Below are 21,696 nucleotides of genomic sequence, written 5' to 3'. Positions count from 1 at the left end.
TTATTCCAGTCTACGTTATCGTATGCCTTTTCTAGGTTTATAAACCCCAAGTATGTTGGTTTGTTTTTCTTTAATCTTCCTTCTACTATTAATCTGAGGCCTAAAATTGCTTCCCTTGTCCCTATACTTTTCCACTATATAAAAATAAATATCCAACGGTAGGAAAGGATTACAACTTTATTGTCAGGCTTTTCTTCTTACAAATCGCCGAAGATACTGCAGCTAACAATTATGAAACAATGAATCAAATGGCTTGAAATAGATTAAGATGGACTTTCGCCAAATAAGCATTAGATTGATATAAAAGAGAGAAGGATGGTTGATGATTTCATACGAATATAAAAAAACATTTATTTTCTAAGTTTAAAAAAAAATACTTCTCTTTATTACTTTCTCGTCTAGATAGCGCTATATCGGAGCTATAGCTCTGGAAGAGAAACTCTGTTTCGGTCCAGTTTCGGTATATGCGGTTTTCATTGAATTTTGACGTTTTGACACCTAAGGAACCCAAAAAGCCGCATGAAAATTTTCCGGATGTTAAAATGACGTATGTATATTTAGTGCTGGCCTCTAAATCACCTTATATTCCCAGAACTACTGGACCGATTTTAACCAACCTTGGTCAGATTACTTCTATATATAGGTCATTGATGCCATTAAATTATCAACATAGGTCAAGGAGGTGAGGCTGTAAAGCAAGGTCACCATCAGTGTCTCGAGATTTCGCGTAAGGTCATAAATTTTTCCTAGTTATATTTTTTAACGATTAAAAATATCATGAAATTTGCAAAAAAAATTCTTCAAAATCGTGCTCCCACCCAAAAAAAATTCTCTAAACCACTGCTATGTTGTGACGTCACAGGTGAGCGGTAGAATTAAATAAATGAATAATATTTCACGTGTAAAAAAATTAACTCGGTCTGGCTTGGTCTCGAACTCGATAGCCCGGTTCAATCGGTACCTGATGCGTAAAGCCTCGCGGTTACACCAGTCTGTCGGTTGTACAAACGAAATTTGTTTTATGCAAGTTGTGAAATTATATTAGTTTATTTAGTGCCCACCGTCGCCGCTAGTACCGCCACAACCGCGTGAATTACATGTGGTTTGCGCGCGCGCGCTTTAGTTAGAATCATTGAATTAAATAAACGAAAAAATATTATATTTGAATAGAAGGATAAATATTTTAAATTTCGTTATGCGGGTGTGTAAGCTTTGCATCAGAAACAACTCATAGTTGTAGGACTTTCTCGGAACTCGGCTTTAGCCGCGTGACTGTATACTCTTACAACTGTGTTGTCAGCTTTTTTTTATGATAAATTTCAAGAATGAAGTAAAATTAGTCAGGATGAAGAGAATCCTTCTTCTTTTTAATCGAGGATTAAAAAATTAAATATTTTTATTTATACAATCTCACCAACAAAGATTTATAACATAACTAATTACGGTTCGATTTTAATGATAAAATACGGATATGATATTGCATTCAAAAAGAATATCTAATGAAGATATTCTATGAAAATTGATTGTCTTATTTCTTAAACATTAAAAACGTGTTTTTGTTGTACTATTAGGTAATAATAATTTTTTTAAAGGATTTGTTTGTAAAAAAAAAAACACTTCACGCCCCCTTAAAAATTGTCTAATAATGGTAGAAGGTTTATGTATGAGGTCGTGGAACTTGAAAAACTCGCCTTCATGTCATATTATGAATTCCAACCTTGACCGTTGTATGCGTTCTAGTCATCATCTGTATGGATAATTCTAATACTGCATATATACGTCTAATATTAGGCTTTAACACCATATGTCCTCCTCGATTAAATTTTATTTACTGCTTGTAAATATTCATATCTGCATTGTAATATTTCATATCTGATCACACACACACACACACACACACACACACACACACATATATATATATATATATATATATATATATATATATATATATATTAGTTCCATGAGATTGAGATTGTAAAAATAATTGTTTTAATTTTACAGAAAAAATGCTAGTATTTGTTGGTATGTTCATGTAGTAATCATAAGGATTATATCGTATTTGAACGAGTTTGTAGGAGAAAGTAAATAATAGTTGCTAAAAGCGTAATTTTTTCATTTTTTGTAACTGTAGAATGTCATAAAAATTATTTTATATTGTGGACTTTCTTTCGTTGAAGAAATATCATCAGGCTGTTTGCCACATCTTAATAAATCTTGAAAATGTATGAAGAAGTTGTTTGAAAATCATTTTATAATTAAAAACGTTTGACCATTTTCTTTCAAAATTAATATTTATTCATTTAATGATGTATTTTGGGTGTCGGAAAATAGAAAATTAGTAAAAATTTACATAGTAATACAAATAACAATGAAAATCGAAAAAAATACTTTTATCATAGTAAAACATTATATTTAAAGGTATAAACATGAAAATAAATTTGAAATTGTTAATCTGAATCAGATTGCGATGATATTTCTGCAATCATCACACACGCGATTTGCCTAATCAATGTGTATTTCACTTATAATTCGCCATAAATGGTGAAATCGTGTTTTATAATCACAATACTTCCTTTTAAATGAAAATTCGGCCATGTGTCCGTGGAAATGGTGTTTGGAATTTCCATAACGCGGCACATAGCTTCTTATTTCCCTCCATTAACGTTCGATGGTCTGCGTATGTGCCCCAGTGTCCGGATCTATAAAATTGTACGTATGATTTACAGTTAACTGTTGGAAGTCTCCTGTTTGTAAACAATCATAAGATTTCCAACAGTCACTAATAATTGTAGTACCTGGGGAGTCCTTTATAATGCGGAGCTAAGTTTCCTTATCACGTGTCAGTACTGGAACCGTGAAAACTTCTTTTGTGTCTCGTTGCATTCCACCAAATATCCAATTTCAATTTATAATTCTGCCGCGATTATATTTTCGTTTACCGATTTTGGCTTCATCGATTTCTACAATTTTACCTACTCCCCAACCTTTTTCGAATTAGTACACAAATATTCAAAACAAATTTCCCGAAAATAATTTCTCTAATCTACCTCAGTACTAGACGATAAATTTAGTTCACTACACAACATATGTTTCCGAGGTGGCTTTATTACACACTATATTATGAAGAAACGTAAAATAACAGGTAATTCTAACCTAGCGGTGGCTAACCATGTATCGGCGTATTGCGAAACGGCTACGTTACACTGTTTACTTTCATATTCCTTATGTTTGTTAATTACACGAAGGCGTCTTCTACAACGGAAAATGTGTCACTCTTCATTCTGCGTCATTTCGTTATTACATGATGGATATTGTCTGTGTTTTGACAAAATGCCATGATTGTAAAAAAATTGTCTCGCATTAGCAACCCACTGAGAGAATTCAGTAAGTGTAATAAATGTAAATTCACAATTTGTACATATACATTTCAGGCCCAGCAGATTTTTTTTTCATCCATTGTATTTCACTCTATTTACTTACTGAATACTGTAAATTCTATGAAGAAAACTCAGAAAATTCTATAAAGGAAACTCAGAAAACATAGACGTCGTGTGAGAATAGCAGACAACAATGTAATATAATCTAATGATTAAGTTATAAATAATAAAAGTAGTGTAGTGAATAAGAAAGAGGTGAGAATCTCCATCATCGAGTTTATGGATATTCAAACATCTACCTTTCCGACACTTCATACCCATCATAAAATACATTTGAAAAGATTTTACAATGATTTGATATGTTTTTTTTTTTTTTTGTAATCTGTGGGTGAAGCACCTCAACTAGATAATTACCAAATCATGAAATGATATTTGTTATTTCACGATTTAATAAAGACACAAGTATATATATATATTTAAAGGTTTTTATAAATTCAAATATTTTTCCTGACCGGGATTTAGATATAAAAAATACAATTTTTTTATTATGTTCCCCATATAAAACTTATAATGTATAAAAATGTATATTTAAATTAACATAAAAATATAATAATGTGTTTAATTTCCAATTAGCTTTTTTTTATTTCTTTTTTATGTAATATCACTCAATTCTGTTTTCAAATAGACGACCGAATATACTCAGGAATTTAAATCTTAAAATAATTATTAATTGATATCTATCAATTTGTAACGTAGTTACTTATGATTTGATGTTAATATATAGATAATATGTAATAGAATGAATAGATCTGTCTTTTAAATAAAATTATTATACGTAAGAACATTATATACGTGCATGTTCATCCGCGCACCTTTGTGTGTGCGCGTGCGCGCGCGCGCGCGTATGTGAATAGAAACAGCATTCTTTACCTCATAAGTATAGTAAACGAACGCAAGCAGGTCGTCTTCGACAGATCGTCCCGCCTGTTGCCCTACTAACACTTCTTTACTTCGCAACTCAAAGAGTTCTCTATCACCCCACCTTTTTTTTTACCATCTATCTATCTTCTGTTATGAATGATAGAATGAGAAAAGATATCTTTCTCCAGTTGTTCTTTATTCTACATATATTCATTACTGTTCTCTGACACTGTTGTCATTATTTTTGTTGTGTTTATTTTTCAGTCGGCGTTCGCGTAATATAGTAAACCGTGGAATATGTTTTTGTAATTTTTTTCTTAATATTCTGAAACATTTTTTATGCTTATAATTTTTGTTTGTGTTGTGTGTGTGTATGTGTGTTTTTTTAATTAAACATTTTCTTTATGTATATATGCTTATTTATATTTAAGTTTTACAGTAAGTAAATTAGATTTTATGAATTATATATAATTAACTATTATTCTATTTTAAATTAAATATTTAAAAAATAATTTTTTTTTAATTCGACAACGGTAAAAATTTATACTGTAATTAATCATTATTAAAAAAATTAAATATTTTTAAATCTTGTATTACGAAATTAAATGAAGATAATATGATATAATTTCTTACGGTAGGATTTTATTTTCCGGATATGTGTAAGAGTTTCACGGATATTTTTAAATCAGTAGAAGGTTTTTCGGAAATTATTTATTTACTGATGTATATAAAATACAAACAACTAATTTAATATGTTATTCATGAAAATTTAAATTTCTTAACAGGTTGACTGCTAAGAGACCCGATTATGGGTCTTAACGTTATATATTCAGTTTGGTTGTGAGACCCATTTTGATGTCCCAGTTAAATAGTTATATATTTCCAACGGTTAAGTGCATTTATTTTCGTTTTTAAAAAAAATATTGCGTTTTTTATTTTTTTTTTATTGTATTTAGGATGAAAACGTGTAACTGTAATAGAAAAAATTACGACTATTCCAACTGTATACTTAACTTCTTTATGCATTGCCTAATTTAGAATTTACTGTACTATTTCTCTTAAAAAAATATAAATTTTACATTATGGGTTATAAAATAACAGCTGATTTTTTTCAAAAAAGTGCCAGAAATGTATTATGCATGTATGGTTGGAATGTAATTGTAAATAATGAGAATATTTTTTTTTAATTTTTTTTTAAATTTGCTTCTTTCATTAAAAATATTTTATTTTTTATTTTTTTAAGTTTCTTTTGAATTATGTTATTACAAGATGACAGATAAAATAAAAATGTAAGAGTTTTAAAGATAAATTGGATGTAAAGTTTTATCCTTGTGCATTTTGAATAGCTCAACGTACATTCTTTGATTTCAGATGATTGAAATATATTTACCTTAGTAGTCGTCTTTGAAATTACAAAGTAATATATTTACTTTAATAAATTTTTCTCTAAACTATCTCTCAATAAAATCGAAATTGGTTTTTCACGGTATTCCCCACTCCCGTAAAGAATTTTGAAAAAATATGGTTAATGCTCCATTTATATAATTATTTGACCCAAATTCAGACATCCGTTATATGTGAGATTCAGTCTACTATTTCGTAAATGACCAGAAGTAATACAACAGGCGATGAGCACGCTGATAATGCGGTGAAAAGAGAGGGTTATTTCCAGCCTGTTTTCACCGATCGCGTCGCTTCAAACGATCTTGTCTTTTACGGAAGAGGGTGGTTCATGATGAGCGGTAAAGTGATTGGAATGCTATCATGAACAATAAATTTCATCCAATTAGGAACACTGTATCACCGTGGAGCTCCTCGTGGAGAAATAACCGTCGAGAGGAGGTTATTATCTGGCGTTTACGAATAGGGTACACCAGGCTCATTCACGGAACCCACCAGGTTGGTCTACTGAACACGTTTTCGCAAATCAAATCAGCTGATTTGCGAAAACGCGTCCTCAATACAAATTTTGAAACATATTTTTTAAATTTTAATCAATATTTAAAGATAATATAAAAAATAATTAAGTAAATTTCATAATCTGTACGAGTGGACTCATAAATCATTCAAAATCTAGCAAACTTAAAAAAGTAAGTTTCAAAGATTTTGTTGTAATACAATTAAAATGATTGTTACTAAACTTATATCATTTTGGTTTATATCGATTGATAGTGTAGAAAAGACAAGAGGGAGAGTAAATGCTACATATGAGAGTTCTGATTTGATTGCATTTACAGTAAACTGCTAGTCCTAAATTACAACCCACTGGGTTAGTCTAGTGGTGAACACGTCATCGCAAATCAGCTGATGTCGACAGTTACAACGATCAAATCTTAGTAAAGGCAGTTACTTCCATACGGATTTGAATACTAGATCGTGGATACCGTTGTTCTTTAGTGATTGAGTTTCAATTAACCACACATCTCAGAAATAGTTGACCTGAGACTGTACAAGACTACATTCCACTTACATTCATACATATCATCCTCTGAAGTAATATCTGACGGTGATTCCCGGAGGCTAAACAAGAAAAAAAAGGCTCATTCATGGATATCTGATGTCGCAAACGGATGAAACCCTCTGTACTCACTGCGACTCCCAGCTAACAGTAAACCACATCCTTGCGGATTGTATGTATTATGCGGCAATGTGTCGCAAGTTTAAACTAGGGCCTAATATACGAACCGTTTTAGGGGATAATGAAGTGTTACTATCTTTAGTTTTTCGGTTTCTTAGGGCGTTTACATTCAGGTATTTACTGTAGTGAGTTTCAGCTGTTCGTGCCAATTACCGTAAATCAGATGGTTATTGTATTACTTTGTGATAAATCTTTATTATAAGTCATATATCGTGTCCGGGCGATGATAACGTGGAACCGTTTTTCGCCTGGGAAAAAATGAAGAAAATAGGTTTGATCATACCTGAAATATAAGGCCAAACGTAGTGCGACACACATACGGAGGCATATACTTAGGCGTATACATAGATATGTTTATATAAACTAGTTTAACTTTAAAACGTAAAGATTTGCAAAAATATCCCATTTTTACATGATTATCGTAGTTTCCCTTTTTTTGTTTGAGGATTTTGAGGTCACAGTGGACCACTTAAGTCAACTCTGGTTCGTCTTTCCTTTTTATTTTTTATTTTTTTTATTGCTTCCTCATTACTTCTTCATTCTGTCAGATCTTGGTTTTTTAAGTTCTTCTGTACAAACCCTCGTTGTTGTTTTCTTTTCTTTTCTTTAATTTTAAACCTGAAGTTTCTTTCTTTTAGTATTTTTATATTGTCAGTTTTGTTTCGTAAATCTTCTATTGTGATTTCTAGTTCTTGCATATCTTGTTTAATTTCGGTTATCCAGATCGGTGTTTTGGACATTTTCCAGTATTCCTCGACCAGTTTCCTGACGAGCCTGTTCGGTTCTTTTCTTATTATGTGTCCATAGAAGGAGTTTCTTTTCTTTCTAAAGTAGTCTAGAGCCGGTTCTTATAAGTCTTTATGTACCTCTTGGTTTGGTACGAGTCTCCATTTTCCCCCATCAGGAAGTTGGCTTCTATTTATGCAGGTTCTTAGAATTCTTCTTTCTATTCTTTTCATCTCGAGTAGAAAATGTTGGATCTTAGTTTGAAGAGTGTTTCGCTTCCGTATGAAATATCATACGGAAGCGAAACACTCTATTATAGGTCTGATTACAGTTTTGTAATGTCTGAGTTTGGTATTTATTGAGATTCACCTTTTGTTAAATGTTGTTTTGATGGTATTTTGTGCGTAGAGTGTTCTTTCTTTTCAGTTTATTTTTTCTCTGAGGTCGCGTGTGATATTTTCTCCTAAATATTTAAACCGTTCAACTAGTTCGACTTTGTGTCCGTTTATGATTACGTGGTTCAATACCAGGGGATTTTTGTACATTATTCTAGTCTTTTCATATGATATTCTTCGGCCTATTTTTCCTACTAGTTTTTCCAATGATGTTACTTGGATATTCTAGCTTCTGCGATGTTATTGTCTAGAAACGCTAGGTCATCTGCAAATCCTTAACAGTTTACTTTGATATGGTTTACATGTTTCCTTGCTTGCGTGTGGTGGGTCTTACTTTTCCTTTAATATATTTTTTCTAGCTATATTCGCCGGGAATGTAAGATTCCTTTTATCAGTTAATACTAGTAATACTGATTGTGATTAAAAAAATATTTCTAGTTTTTTAAGAATTTTTTTATACATAAATACACAAAATTACATAATAATTGCTTGTATTTATTCTGTAATATATTCAATGGAAGTAGGTTAATTAAGTTGGTAATGCATTAGAATGTTGTAATAATATCAGCTGTTAATTAAAAGAAAAAAACATTTTAAAACACTTTTCTTTTAGTAAACATCTTGTTTTTTTAATTATTATTATTTACTTGTCTTTATTAGTTTAATGTTCTTTTATATTACACGATTTTTTTAATGTAATTATATTTACTTAATTTAATGAAAAAGAAAAAAAATATTTCTGGTTCGTATATCATGTTTATAAATAGAAATTAAACAGAGTTTGTGAAATATTCCTTTTATGAAAAATCCGTTATAATTTGATTTCATTTTTTGCTTATTTTTTATTTTTTCTTGTATCTAACTATTCTTTATATTTATTATTATTACTTTTAACGTAATAAAAAAATATGTCGTTAACTACAGAAAGTAGCTTGGGTATAAGAAATAAGATTTAAAGTGGGTTTTTTTTTTTGGGGAGGGGGGAAAGTAAGACGGAGATGAAAAATATTGTAAGCCGTTTTATAGGTTTTCTCCATGTTTTCTTTATCTTCAGGTATATGCATAAAAAATTAATTATGCTTTCCATACAGTATAACCTGCCCCTACTTTACAAGTTAGGAGTAACAAAAAGCTAAACCTTGATGTGTTAAACAGTATATATATGTGCATATACACACGCACACACAGCAGTATAAAAGTTTGTTACCATCACGTGATTGATAATTGTAAAAGGTACAAAACACTTTTTCTTTAATTCAGATAATACTTGATAGTATTTCCTCGTACACACAAGCTTATTCATACATTAGATGATTAATACTGCAATCCACAAAGTTTCACATTTGATTTAATAGTCAAAACCAAATATTTACATGAAATTATTTGCTTTCAAATTGTGAGCTTTTTTTTGGTTGATGAATTAATTCACGATAGAAGCGTTGAAACTTGCACTTTGATATATGGAAATGGAATTTTAATTTTGTAGCTTATGAAAAATACCATGTTATAGTAATGATACCAAAGAAAGCAGGGGCAGATAAATGTGAAGAATACAGAACAATTAGTTAAACAAGTCATGCATCAAAAATCTTAACTAGAATTCTATACCGAAGAATTGAGAGGAGAGTGGAGGAAGTGTTAGGAGAAGACCAATTTGGTTTCAGGAAAAGTATAAGAACAAGGGAAGCAATTTTAGGCCTCAGATTAATAGTAGAAGGAAGATTAAAGAAAAACAAACCAACATACTTGGCGTTTATAGACCTAGAAAAGGTATTCGATAACGTAGACTGGAAATAAAATGTTCAGCATTTTAAAAAAATTAGGGTTCAAATACAGAGATAGAAGAACAATTGCTAACATGTACAGGAACCAAACAGCAACAGTAACAATTGAAGAACATAAGAAAGAAGCCGTAATAAGAAAGGGAGTCCGACAAGGATGTTCCCTGTCTCCGTTACTTTTTAATCTTTACATGGAACTAGCAGTTAATGATTTTAAAGAACAATTTAGATTCGGAGTAACAGTACAAGGTGAAAAGATAAAGATGCTACGATTTGCTGATGATATAGTAATTCTAGCCGAGAGTAAAAAGGATTTAGAAGAAACAATGAACGGCATAGATGAAGTCCTACGCAAAAACTATCGCGTGAAAATAAACAAGAACAAAACAAAAGTAATGAAATGTAGTAGAAATAACAAAGATGAACCGCTGAATGTGAAAATAGGAGGAGAAAATATTATGGAGGTAGAAGAATTTTGTTATTTGGGAAGTATAATTACTAAAGATGGACGAAGCAGGAGCGATATAAAATGCCGAATAGCACAAGCTAAACGAGCCTTCAGTAAGAAATATAATTTGTTTACATCAAAAATTAATTTAAATGTCAGGAAAAGATTGTTGAAAGTGTATGTTTGGAGTGTCGCTTTATATGGAAGTGAAACTTGGACAATCGGAGTATTTGAGAAGAAAAGATTAGAAACTTTTGAAATGCGGTGGTATAGGAGAATGTTAAAAATCAGATGAGTGGATAAAGTGACAAATGAAGAGGTATTGCGGCAAATAGATGAAGAAAGAAGCATTTGGAAAAATATAGTTAAAAGAAGAGACAGACTTATAGGCCACATACTAAGGCATCCTGGAATAGTCGCTTTAATATTGGAAGGACAGGTAGAAGGGAAAAATTGTGTAGGCAGGCCACGTTTGGAATATGTAAAACAGATCGTTAGGGATGTAGGATGTAGAGGGTATACTGAAATGAAACGACTAGCACTAGATAGGGAATCTTGGAGAGCTGCATCAAACCAGTCAAATGACTGAAGACAAAAAAAAAAGAAAAATACCATGCCTAACCGGGATTCGAGATCGGGACCTCCAGATGAAATGCCGAAACGTTACCGCTCCGCAACGGGATCGGATGAATGGATTTTATTATTATTACTATTAAATTTATTTTAAAACTTTTTTTTATATCTTAATACAAATAAACAGTTTTTTACACAAACATGGTTTTTTTAAATATTCTTATTTTAGGTAGTTTCAATAGAAGGCGTAAAAACATCTAAACCCCGCTTAAACTTCCAAATCAGATTGCTTATCACGACTTAATGCACGCCCTCTCTCTGTAGATTGGGTAGACAAAATTAATCTCATGAAAAATAATAAATGCCTGATTCTTAAACCAATCAAAGATGTCCCCACCCATGAATAACATTTAAGAGAGGAATAAATCAGCTATAATTGGTACAAATATATATATTGCGATCCCATATCATTATTGAGCAATGAAATTTCTGCATCTTTAAAGATGTAAGTAAGTTTCTAACTTTCTAATTCATTTTTATTACGTAAATGTTTTAAAATATCGTTACTAATAAACCTAATTTTGCCACTAGTTTCCAGACATTGGTGATGTATAGCAGATATCTCGGATCTTCTATGCTTATAATGAGTTTAACATTCTTTTTCTTAGATTCAATCTTTCTTTTAATTTCCCCTATGTATCTTAAATTAAAATTATTATTTTCTTTAGTCAGTTTATAAATTTCCAATGTTTCTACAGGTCTAATTTTTATCTTCAATGTTTATTAGATAATAAGTCAAAAATCGCTTGATTTTTGACTTGCTTTCTCTGATTTTTCTTTTATGTTATTTTGTTGGTTTTAAAAAAAATATATTTAAAACCATTGAAACTTATTGTATGTTTAATAAAATAAATTTCTCAGTGATCATCCTCCATATCCCGGTTTGCATTGTAAATCATCGCATTAAAAGTTGCCACCTTACGTCCCGATGAATGCAGATTACATACTTATTAGTATGTGACTTTTTTAAATATATAGAAAGTGATTTTTATTTTTACGGGTTAATTTTAATTCCAAATATTTTTTACATATCAATTAAAATAAACAGCTTTCAATTTCATAGGTAAATTTTAACGTATTTCAATGTTTAATTTTAATTTCTTGGTATTATAGCTGTAGAGCTAACCTGCAAGAAGGAACGTTTGCTAATCAGTCCAAAAATGGGGTATGGGTTTTTTTTCATTTTTCGACGATTCATGACCTGTGGACCTGCAAAAACAAAAAAGTGGTAAAGTTCTTACGTTCGTATGTATTATAAGCTTAATAGCTTCTGATTGGATAAACCGATTTCGATGAAATTTTCTGGAATGGAATGGAATGCAAAGTTGGCAGGAGTCTATTACTCCCTACTTTATCGCAGAACCTGGACAGAGTCCCTTGCTGCTGGATCATTCTAATCGGGCTTGTTTTTAAAAGGGTTATTTTTAATCTCGGATCTAATTTTTCAAGTTTTGTCTATTATTATTTTAGTGAATTTAAGACGGATTTAATTGCATTCCAATCCGTTGTTAAACCAGCGTTATCGAACCCATTTCATGGGCCGACCGCGGAAGGCTAGGCTTATAAAGCCTAAAGCCTGTCCTCCCGACGTAATTACCCTTCAGACCGTCCACTGAAGTCCTTTCGGTGCTAACTCTTTAATAGGCTAGCAGGAATACGCCACAACGGGGCACTAGCTATAAGGAGGGAGCAATGCGTCCCCTTTTCCGGAGGAGTCGCAATTGCTGGGATATTTTGTCTTACTGTAAGTTTTTTTAAATTTAGACCGCGTTTTTGTTTTATGCGCGACTTACCGTGTTTGACGTCTTCAAACTATATAACTCGCGAAAAATTTTCACTCGCGACCCCGGAAACGCGTCTGACGCACTATTCCGTTTATGGCTCATGCGATATGGAGGCCCCTAAGCCTGGTTTGTCGATTTTCGGCTACCGCACCGCACCATCACGGTGGTTCGTCCAGTACGGCGTGAGGCCGCTTCCTTACAACTGTCGGAGTTGGGTCCTCTCGGCAGATGTCCCGAAGATGACTGTGTTCGGACACAGCCGCTCTCCCGAACAGTCTGCGCGCCTGCGCCACCCCCACCTCGGACACGGATTGAAATCTCGCATCAGATCGGAGAGTGGCGTTCCTGACGAACCACGGAGCTCCAAAGATCGTCCGCAACGCGATGTTTTGGACGGCCTCGATCTTCTTTTGAAGCGAGGAGCTCAACACTGCCCCCCATGCCGGGTAAGCATATGTTAGAATCGGCAGTACGTACAGCCGAAAAATGAGGAGCTTAGTTGCCAGTGGGTACGGGCTGGCACTGTTCAGCACTGGGTATAGCGAGGCTCTGGCGGCCTTAGCCCTCCGGGTCGCATAATTTACATGTTCGCCGAAGGTAAGCCGCCTGTCCAACACCACCCCCAGGTACTTAACTGTTTTCTCAAAAGGGATTTTCTCCCCTGAGATTTCCAGCTCTCTGGTCGGTTTTCGTGTCTTGCATGTGAACATCACGGCCACCGATTTTTCACCGTTGACCCTAATTCTCCACATGTCGAGCCACGGTTCCACTAAGTCCAGCTGCCTTTGGAGCCTCCGGACCGCGTAATCCACATTTGCGGATTCGTAGAAATATGCCGTGTCGTCTGCGTAAAGGGCCGTTTTGACCCCTTCCGACAGCGGCATATCGTTCACGTACAAAGTGTACAAGAACGGGGAAAGTACTGCTCCTTGGGGAACCCCAGCGGCTATTTCTCTGGTGGAGGAAATCGTTTCCCCTACGCGCACGACAAAATGTCGGTCTAGCAGATATGACCGCATCAGTCTGACATAGCGGTAGGGGATCGCCGATCGCGCTAGCTTATAAAGCAGCCCGCTATGCCAAACTTTGTCAAAGGCCTTGGCCACATCCAGAAAAACGGCTGCAGTCACCCGTTTCCTGTTCAGGCCTCCGACAAGGTCGTCTATTAGAAATTTTCTAAAGAAACTCGTGTATGTAGGGTAATTTGTTGGTAAAACGTTTGGGTCAATATTTCTAAGGGGGGAGATTTTTGGGGATTAATTTTCTGAAAATTTTGCCAATATAACTTCACTTTGTATTAAGCTCAGTATATACATGCATGCTTATCTAACCACTTAATAAAAATTAACCCAAATTCCCTCTTACCAAAAAATCAAGAAAATCTTACTTTTTATTTTATTTTATTTATTGTCATTTGAAAATTACATATGCAATTTTGTTCAACATATTCATCCTTAATCCAGCTAGTATAAGAAGCCTTGAGCGCTAACCGCGAGTTCATATCATTATAATAGGATGATTAATAAAAGAACTAATTAAAAATACAATATTTAACTAAATAAAAACACATGATTTTTGTGGCATGATACATAAAAATAAAAAAAAAAAAACATAAGAAATTTGAATTGAAAAATTAAGTTAATAAAATAGACTAAAAGAAAAAATACATAGAACCAGAATGCAAAATTATTTAAATTTTCATTGAAATCAAATAAAATAAACACAATAAAATCATAATCTAAAAAATGGGAAAAAAATTTCATAATGGAGAAATAAAAAAATACATATGATAAGACAAGAAATACTCATAAGATAAGACTTATGAATAGTATTATGGTATAGTATTACTCTGAATAGTATTATGAATTTATACATCCTTAGCATTCGCTTAAACATTTATAGTTTTATATATGTACATTTTTTAATGTTAACTTGTATATTAGTTTATTTTGTTGTATGTTATTCGTTATAATAATATGTTAAATTTATTGTTATTAGTGCGGATTATTTTTGTATTTCAATTCGGTAATTTAAAATATATATTGTGTTTCACTCATTCATCTGTTTCTCTGATTAAATTACTATTTATCATTTGCACGTTAACATGATTTGGGACTTTGTTACAAAATATACTGGAGTAATACGAAAATTGGCCTTCGCAAACAGTTAATTTTGAAAAGAATGTGGTATAAGTATTAATTTCGACATATCTTCGCTTTTCACATCCCTCAGACCCCAAAACCACCGTCAGTTCAAAATGTTATATATACACTTATATAAAAGTTATATATATATATATATATATACACACACACATTTCACTTTCTTGTCGACACAACTGCCGTAACTTTGCGCCAGTCACTTTCAAATTGATATATAAAATATAACGATCCAAAATCTCGGTCGAGTTCGTTAATGGGAAAAATCAGACCATGCGGGTGGAAATGGGGGCTTTTTCGAAAAAAACAAAAAAATTGCTATTATTTTCTTATTAAGGTAAAATATCGAATTCATTTAAAGATCCTACTGTTCTTTGGATAGGGGTCTAAAACTTATTAAGTAAAGTTTTATATCACCAACCGTTGGTCCAGGGGATGAAAAAAAATAGGGTATCGAAGACAAAAAAAAAATCATACCTCCCTTAATAGGTACAGTATCGAATCTGTTTAAAGTGGTCGTTAGTCCTCTAAATACTACCTAAAACTTTTGTCTGAAACAATTTTTGATTTGATCAACCCTTACGGCAAGGGATGACCAAAATGTTACTGGAATTGTAAGAAGAGGAGGCTTGTCGTATGCTAAACATATGAAAGTTTTTTCACATACAACCGTTGTCGTATTGAGTAAATTTGAAGATTTTCTTAACCTTCAGATGGAAATCTTTTTATCCCCTACTTAGAACCGGTGAAATATATCTCCGCCTTCCGGCGTGCCGAAAGGGATTTTTGATATTTATATTCAATTTATTTATTAGTATTTGAAATTACAATTTTTAATGTGGATAAAATTAATTTTATTTTTATAATTATCGGATATGTTTTGGTATTTTATGAAGAATCAGTAATTCTATCTGTGTGTGTATTTCGATGTATAACTTGATTTTTTTGTTCGGTTTTTTTTGTTGACTAAGAATATTTTCTTAAGGAATTAAAATCCACATTGAATCAGCCCCATTAGATTAATACGTTAGGTTTAATATAAAACGCATTAATTTAAAAAAATATTTATTTTTTTCAATAAGTTTTATGAAATTTTATGATGTAGTATTAACTGCCTATACAAATAAATAACTTTGGCGTTTAGCTTAAACTTAGGTTATTTTATTATGACAGTATATAACTTTTTTTTTTCATTGGATAAATAATAATTGTTAAATAATATATCGGTAAATAAATGTACCACATTACGATTAATCGAGACTTTACTTCGTTAAATCTTAACTGTTTGAGGTTTTATTATTCGTACATTTGTCTATTTGTAACTTTGAAATTAAATAAATTCAGTTTTTAAATAAATTCAGTATTAAATAATTTTATTGTGTTAAACTGTAATTCCAATTGCTATACAATCCAAATAGGGGAGAATATTTTCATTCTTTTTTTTTATAGTATGATTAAAAAAGCTTTTGCCATGGAAATTTTAAATAAAGACCATGCTATTGTAAATGATAATAAGAGAAAAACATGATAACATTGATTTAAGATTGCCATTACTATATGATTATTTATTTATTTATTAAAAAGTTATTATAGACACAAAACGTACTAACGTTTTATAATACTACTATAATTTGTGATTAATATAAATGATTAAATAATTTAAATTAGGTGAGGTTTCTTTCAATTTTTCCTCGTTTCCTCATGCAGCACTGTGCTTTAGAGCTGTGTTATATTTTCTATACTTAGATTATAAACATTACTAATTTCTATAGTTTCTCACTCGTTATTTTTTTTTAAATACGGTTTATTATTCTAAGTACGATTATTCTATTCTTTTCTTATTGATTTTGTTATAACTTTTATTAATAATTATTGGTAAACTTAAGTTAGTTTTCTTAAATAACAATTTTATAAGTAATTAATTAATCAGTGAATGTTATCACATTTAGATAATTGAAAAATAAAAATGCTTTGACATTAATTGGTGTAGTATGTAAGATAATGTTGTTATATAAAGAAAAAGAGGTGTGTGGTTTCTGTTATTGGAAAATCAGTGTTGAATCAGAGTTACTTTTTATAACTGTTATGGGGTTTTTGTAAATAAAATTAATATTGTTTACTTTTAAAATAAAAGTGTTTCGATTGAATTGGTGTTATTAATGATTACTACAATGGTTGTGGCTGATGTTGTTAATCCAGAAGGCATTGATAATCTTCAATGGAGACAACTTATTAAAGAATTTCAGGTATGAATTGATTAGAAACATTGTTTTTTTTCTGAATGAATATTACTACAATTTTCTCTTGTGTTCTCTGTTTATTTATTTCTTTATTGTATTATTAATTAGAACACATTTTCTAATATTGGCAGTTTTATTACACTTTGTGTATTAATATTTCATTTGCAATATTTATAATGAAAATCTTAAAATAACGAAATTAAAAAAAAAACGCTTTAAAAATATATTATTCAATATTTCTTAAAATGTTGACTTTGACGTCGATGTCAAATTAAGAAATTCTAAATTAATCTCTTAAGAATTTAGAATATATGAATTTAATATTTTTTTACTATTTAATTTCTGTGTGCAAGTTTAACTTAGTTTGTTGTTTTTTTTATTATTTAAAAGTATGATTAAACAAATGCAGGTTAAAAAACCACTTACTAAAAATGAAAAAAGCTAGTTTTTGTAAGATTAAGAAAAAGAATAAATGAAACAACGTTAAATAACTACTACGGTGAATGAGTTATGGTTAAAATACGAGAATATATGATATATTTATTTTTTTAAACTTTTAAAATATTTTTTTCTTGAACTTTCATGTGAAAATGTTTTAAATATCGGAATGACTTGAAATTACATATTATTATGAATAAATAATAAATGATAATGATAAACAAGTAAAAATTGAAATAAACTTTGTAGAAAATAATGTAATCAATTTTTTTTTAAGTATCGTTTTGGAAAATATTTATTACGAGATCGCAGAAGAATTTTGCTAGAAAATAATAATCATAGAAATTGTTACATTTGGTGAAGAATAAGGTTGAACTTATTTTTAAAAAAAGGTATAAGATTTGAATTGACATCTCCTTCCTGTTTAAAAATAATAAATTAAAGATTATAATTTTCTTCGAGGATGACGAAAAATAAGTTATTAAGAACTCGATTTATTTTTAAAATGTTTTCTTAACATTCTGTTGAGGTAGTGAAGGAAAGAGTTTACTAAAATAAAGTTGATGTATACACCACATGACTTCCTTGTACGCCTATTAAAATGTATTTTAAAATGTGTACATGTATGTACACATTTTTTGGTGCACTTCATTTGAAAATGCGATACGATCCTTCAATTGTTTAATAAAGTGAACACAGTTACACAATGCTGAAACTAGACAACGTGTACACAAATTAAGATCAGAAGAATTATCAAACCAAAGAGCGATTAAATGATTGGCAACAAAAAATAAACGAAATGATTATCAACTCCGACTTTGGGAGAATATTGTCCGACAATATCAGAGCAGTAATGAACTAAAAGATAAGAATTTTTTTGCAATTTATTAAAGATCGGGCATGTATATGCCTCAGTGTATATGTTGTTCTTGTGAGGGTCTATGTTTCAGTCACTCTGTAGTTACTTAAACGTAGATAAAATTAAAAAGAAATTCCAGAATAATTAAATAAGATTAAACAGAAGCTAAACTAGAGAATCCAAAAATAGTACGATTCTAAATGAACATTTTCAATTAATATTAGTTTTGCCAAATCTAAAATTAGTACATAAAATTTTATTTCACTAATAACTTCTGATTTTATTTTTTATTTTTTGTTATTGAATTACGGGTTAATAATTATTAATAAATCAGTGTATTTAAATAACTTTTTTATAAATTTAAATACATTGATTTATTAATAATTATAAAAGTTAAAAAAAGACGATGAAGTGTGATTCGAGCCGATATGCCTTTCCTTTAAGATCGAAATATATCTAATTAAAATTTTATTTGCCTTTAACTCTGGAACCAATGAAAATAAGTACCTCTTATGATTTATCGTTGAAAAGCTCTTTATGAGGGCTTTTTTGCCCAAAAATCCAAATTTTTGGCTTTTTTAGCTTTTTTTGGAGACTTTTGGTTCAGTCGTCCTAAATCAAAAATTTCAACATTCTACAGCTAATCGTTTTTGAGTTATGCGAGATACGAACGTACGTACAGACGTCACGCTGAAACTAATCAAAATGGATTCAGGGATGATCAAAATAGATATTTCCGTTGACCGAAATTCTTCGCGGTCATAATACTTCGTACAAGGAAGTAAAAAAAAACTTGTCAATCTAAAAATCTCGTTTTTCTGAAAATTAAATTTGCTTTTATTTAATTTGATTTGAAAATTAGTGTAATATAATTAATCCGAAGAAATCATCAGTTTTTAGGATTTGCTTTAATTCTTGATTAATAGTAATGTGTAGTTAATTTTACGGAGACGACATATTTTATTTTGCATCATCCAGACGTACCTACATGTACTATTCCTAGTACACGTTGGTTTTACACCAAATTTTAAATATTTTTTTAAATTTTGACTGGATTTTTTATGTATGTTATAGTGATATCTTAGAAACGGCTAGAATAATAGAGCCGAAATTTTAACTGTAGTTTCTACTAGCAGTGTTAAACAGCTACGTCACAAATAAATGTTCAGTTTAGGTTTAGGGGTCTAACTTTTAATAAAGGTTCGTCTGTATGGACCACAGATTAGTAACTTTAGCGTTACTACGTAAACGGTTGCACTTGAAGCCATACAAACTAATCGTGGTTCAACAAATGACGACAAATTTGCTCGGCTACAGTTTTGTGTGGAAATGATGGATAGAATTGCCGACAACGATTCTTCTTTAGACAATGTAATTTTTAGTGATGAGTCAGCGTTTCACATCACTGGTAAGGTGAACATCCATAACTGCCGAATATGGGATACAAAAACCCTTGTGAACTTTGCAGCACATACGTGATAACCCTAAGGTTAATGTTTTTTGTATCCTAAGGACTGTTCGGCTCATTCATCTTCCAGGAGGCAACCGGAAATGCTATAATTTATCTGGAAATACTTCAACATTTTCTAATTCATCAGTTAGACTGATGACCAAACAGCAATCCAATATTAGTATTCAATAATGATAGGATGCTATTAATATTAGCAAGACGTGGTACCACTTCATTCCCGCCTAGAAGTCCGAGATTTTCTTGATACTCGATTCTCAGGTCGGTGGGTCGATTGTGAAAATCCAGTTGCATCGCCACCTCACTCCCCAGATTTGATCCTGCTAGATTCTTTCTTGTGGGGGTTTCATTAAAGATCGGGCTTATTTTACCACACTTGCTTGCTGATCTTGTTGAACTAAGACTTCAAATTAACGCCACGGCTGCAGAGGTAACATTCGATTTGAGGTTGCAGCCTGGAATGAAATCGACTTTAGGTGGGATGTATGTTGCATTACAATTTGAAGCCATATCGAACCAAAGTGAATGTCGGGGGACAAACGTGATGTGTTTTTCTATGAAATGAGACCTCAACCGAATCTTTAAGTCCTTTTTGAATCATCCGGTATCTATTATGAATTCTTTTTTACAACAGATTTTCTTTTGCTTTGATGAATTCTCTTTCTAGCTGCCTGTTCATATTTATTTTTTATTTTATTCTCTTGTGTGTGTGTGTGTGTGTGTGTGTGTGTGTGTGTGTGTGTGTGTTTTTCGCTAGATAATTGTTTACTTTAAAATATTTGCCTTTTCATATCAAAATGTCGTAATATTGTCTTTTATTTTTCAGGAATTGTTATAAATTTCCATTTAAAAGATTCTTAATTTATAGTTTTATGATTTCTCATTTTATTTTATTAATTAATTAGTGCATAATAGCTAATAATATTTTTTTTAAAAATTAAAAATAGCAATAATAATATTTGCTGTAATGAATAATTGTGTTACGGTAAGCAAGCTATTCTGTTAGTTTGTGGGAGTTGTGCAATGGACACAAAGACGGAATACAAACGATCTCAAGTCATTCGCTTACCCACCGCTCACCACCTTTCTTTCTTGCTTTTCCTTTCCCCTTCCTGGTGAAACTAGGACGATCTTCGTCTTCTTTTTTTTGTTTTCTATATTTAGCTCTCGTATCTCTTAGTTTTTATTATTATTATTTTTATTATATTCAACACAGTTTAGTTTTTTTTCTTATAACAGCTCGGAGTAGTATATAGCATGCACGTTTTCATAACCCAGTATATATTTTAAGGCAACCTTCCTTCATTTGTGTTTTTTTCTTTCACTTTTTGTTTTTTCAATTTATTATTACTCATAATTGTAATTTCCGAATCTTTTTTCTTATTTCTATCATGTGAAATTTTATATTTGAAATATATATATATATATATATATATATATATATATATATATATATTATACCAATAATTGTTAAAAAAAAAAAAAAAGTTTTAGTGTGCAGAAGAGTTTTGATTATGAATTTTTTTTTAAATTTTAAATCTTATTTAAAAATTTATATAAAAAACTTTTAGACTATAACTTATTTTTATTATTGTTATATTATAACTTAAAATTAACCGATTTGATTGAAAATTTGACGGTGGAAAACCTTCATCATCGTAACACTATAATTTAATATTTCAAATTAAATAACAAAAAAAATAAATAAATAGAAGACTACGCCTCTGGCGTAGAATGGTAGAAAAATGAATTTTCTACCATTTTTTTGATATTTTGTTTACTTTTCTTTACAAATTGGAAGCAGTGTATTTATTGTTATAGTAACA

The 21,696-nt window shown here is 31.0% G+C and overlaps 1 protein-coding gene across 4 annotated transcripts in view; it reads left to right on the top strand.

The window, feature by feature from the left end:
• The window catches only part of LOC142332105 (uncharacterized), a 528,381-nt gene that overhangs the window by 470,102 nt on the left and 36,583 nt on the right, over positions 1-21,696 (top strand). The window contains exon 1 of one of the 4 annotated variants that reach the window (XM_075378329.1): positions 16,896-17,111. The exons of the other annotated variants lie outside the window; for them this stretch is intronic. Within the exon in view, the coding sequence (XP_075234444.1) occupies positions 17,025-17,111 (87 nt within the window). The 5' untranslated portion in view covers positions 16,896-17,024. Of the gene's footprint in view, positions 1-16,895; positions 17,112-21,696 lie in introns of those variants that run through there. 4 annotated transcript variants of the gene reach the window in all.

This window comes from Lycorma delicatula, chromosome 11, assembly GCF_047948215.1.
Source record: "Lycorma delicatula isolate Av1 chromosome 11, ASM4794821v1, whole genome shotgun sequence".
NCBI classification, from domain to species: Eukaryota; Metazoa; Arthropoda; class Insecta; order Hemiptera; family Fulgoridae; genus Lycorma; species Lycorma delicatula.
This window is presented reverse-complemented; position numbering and strand designations above follow the sequence as displayed.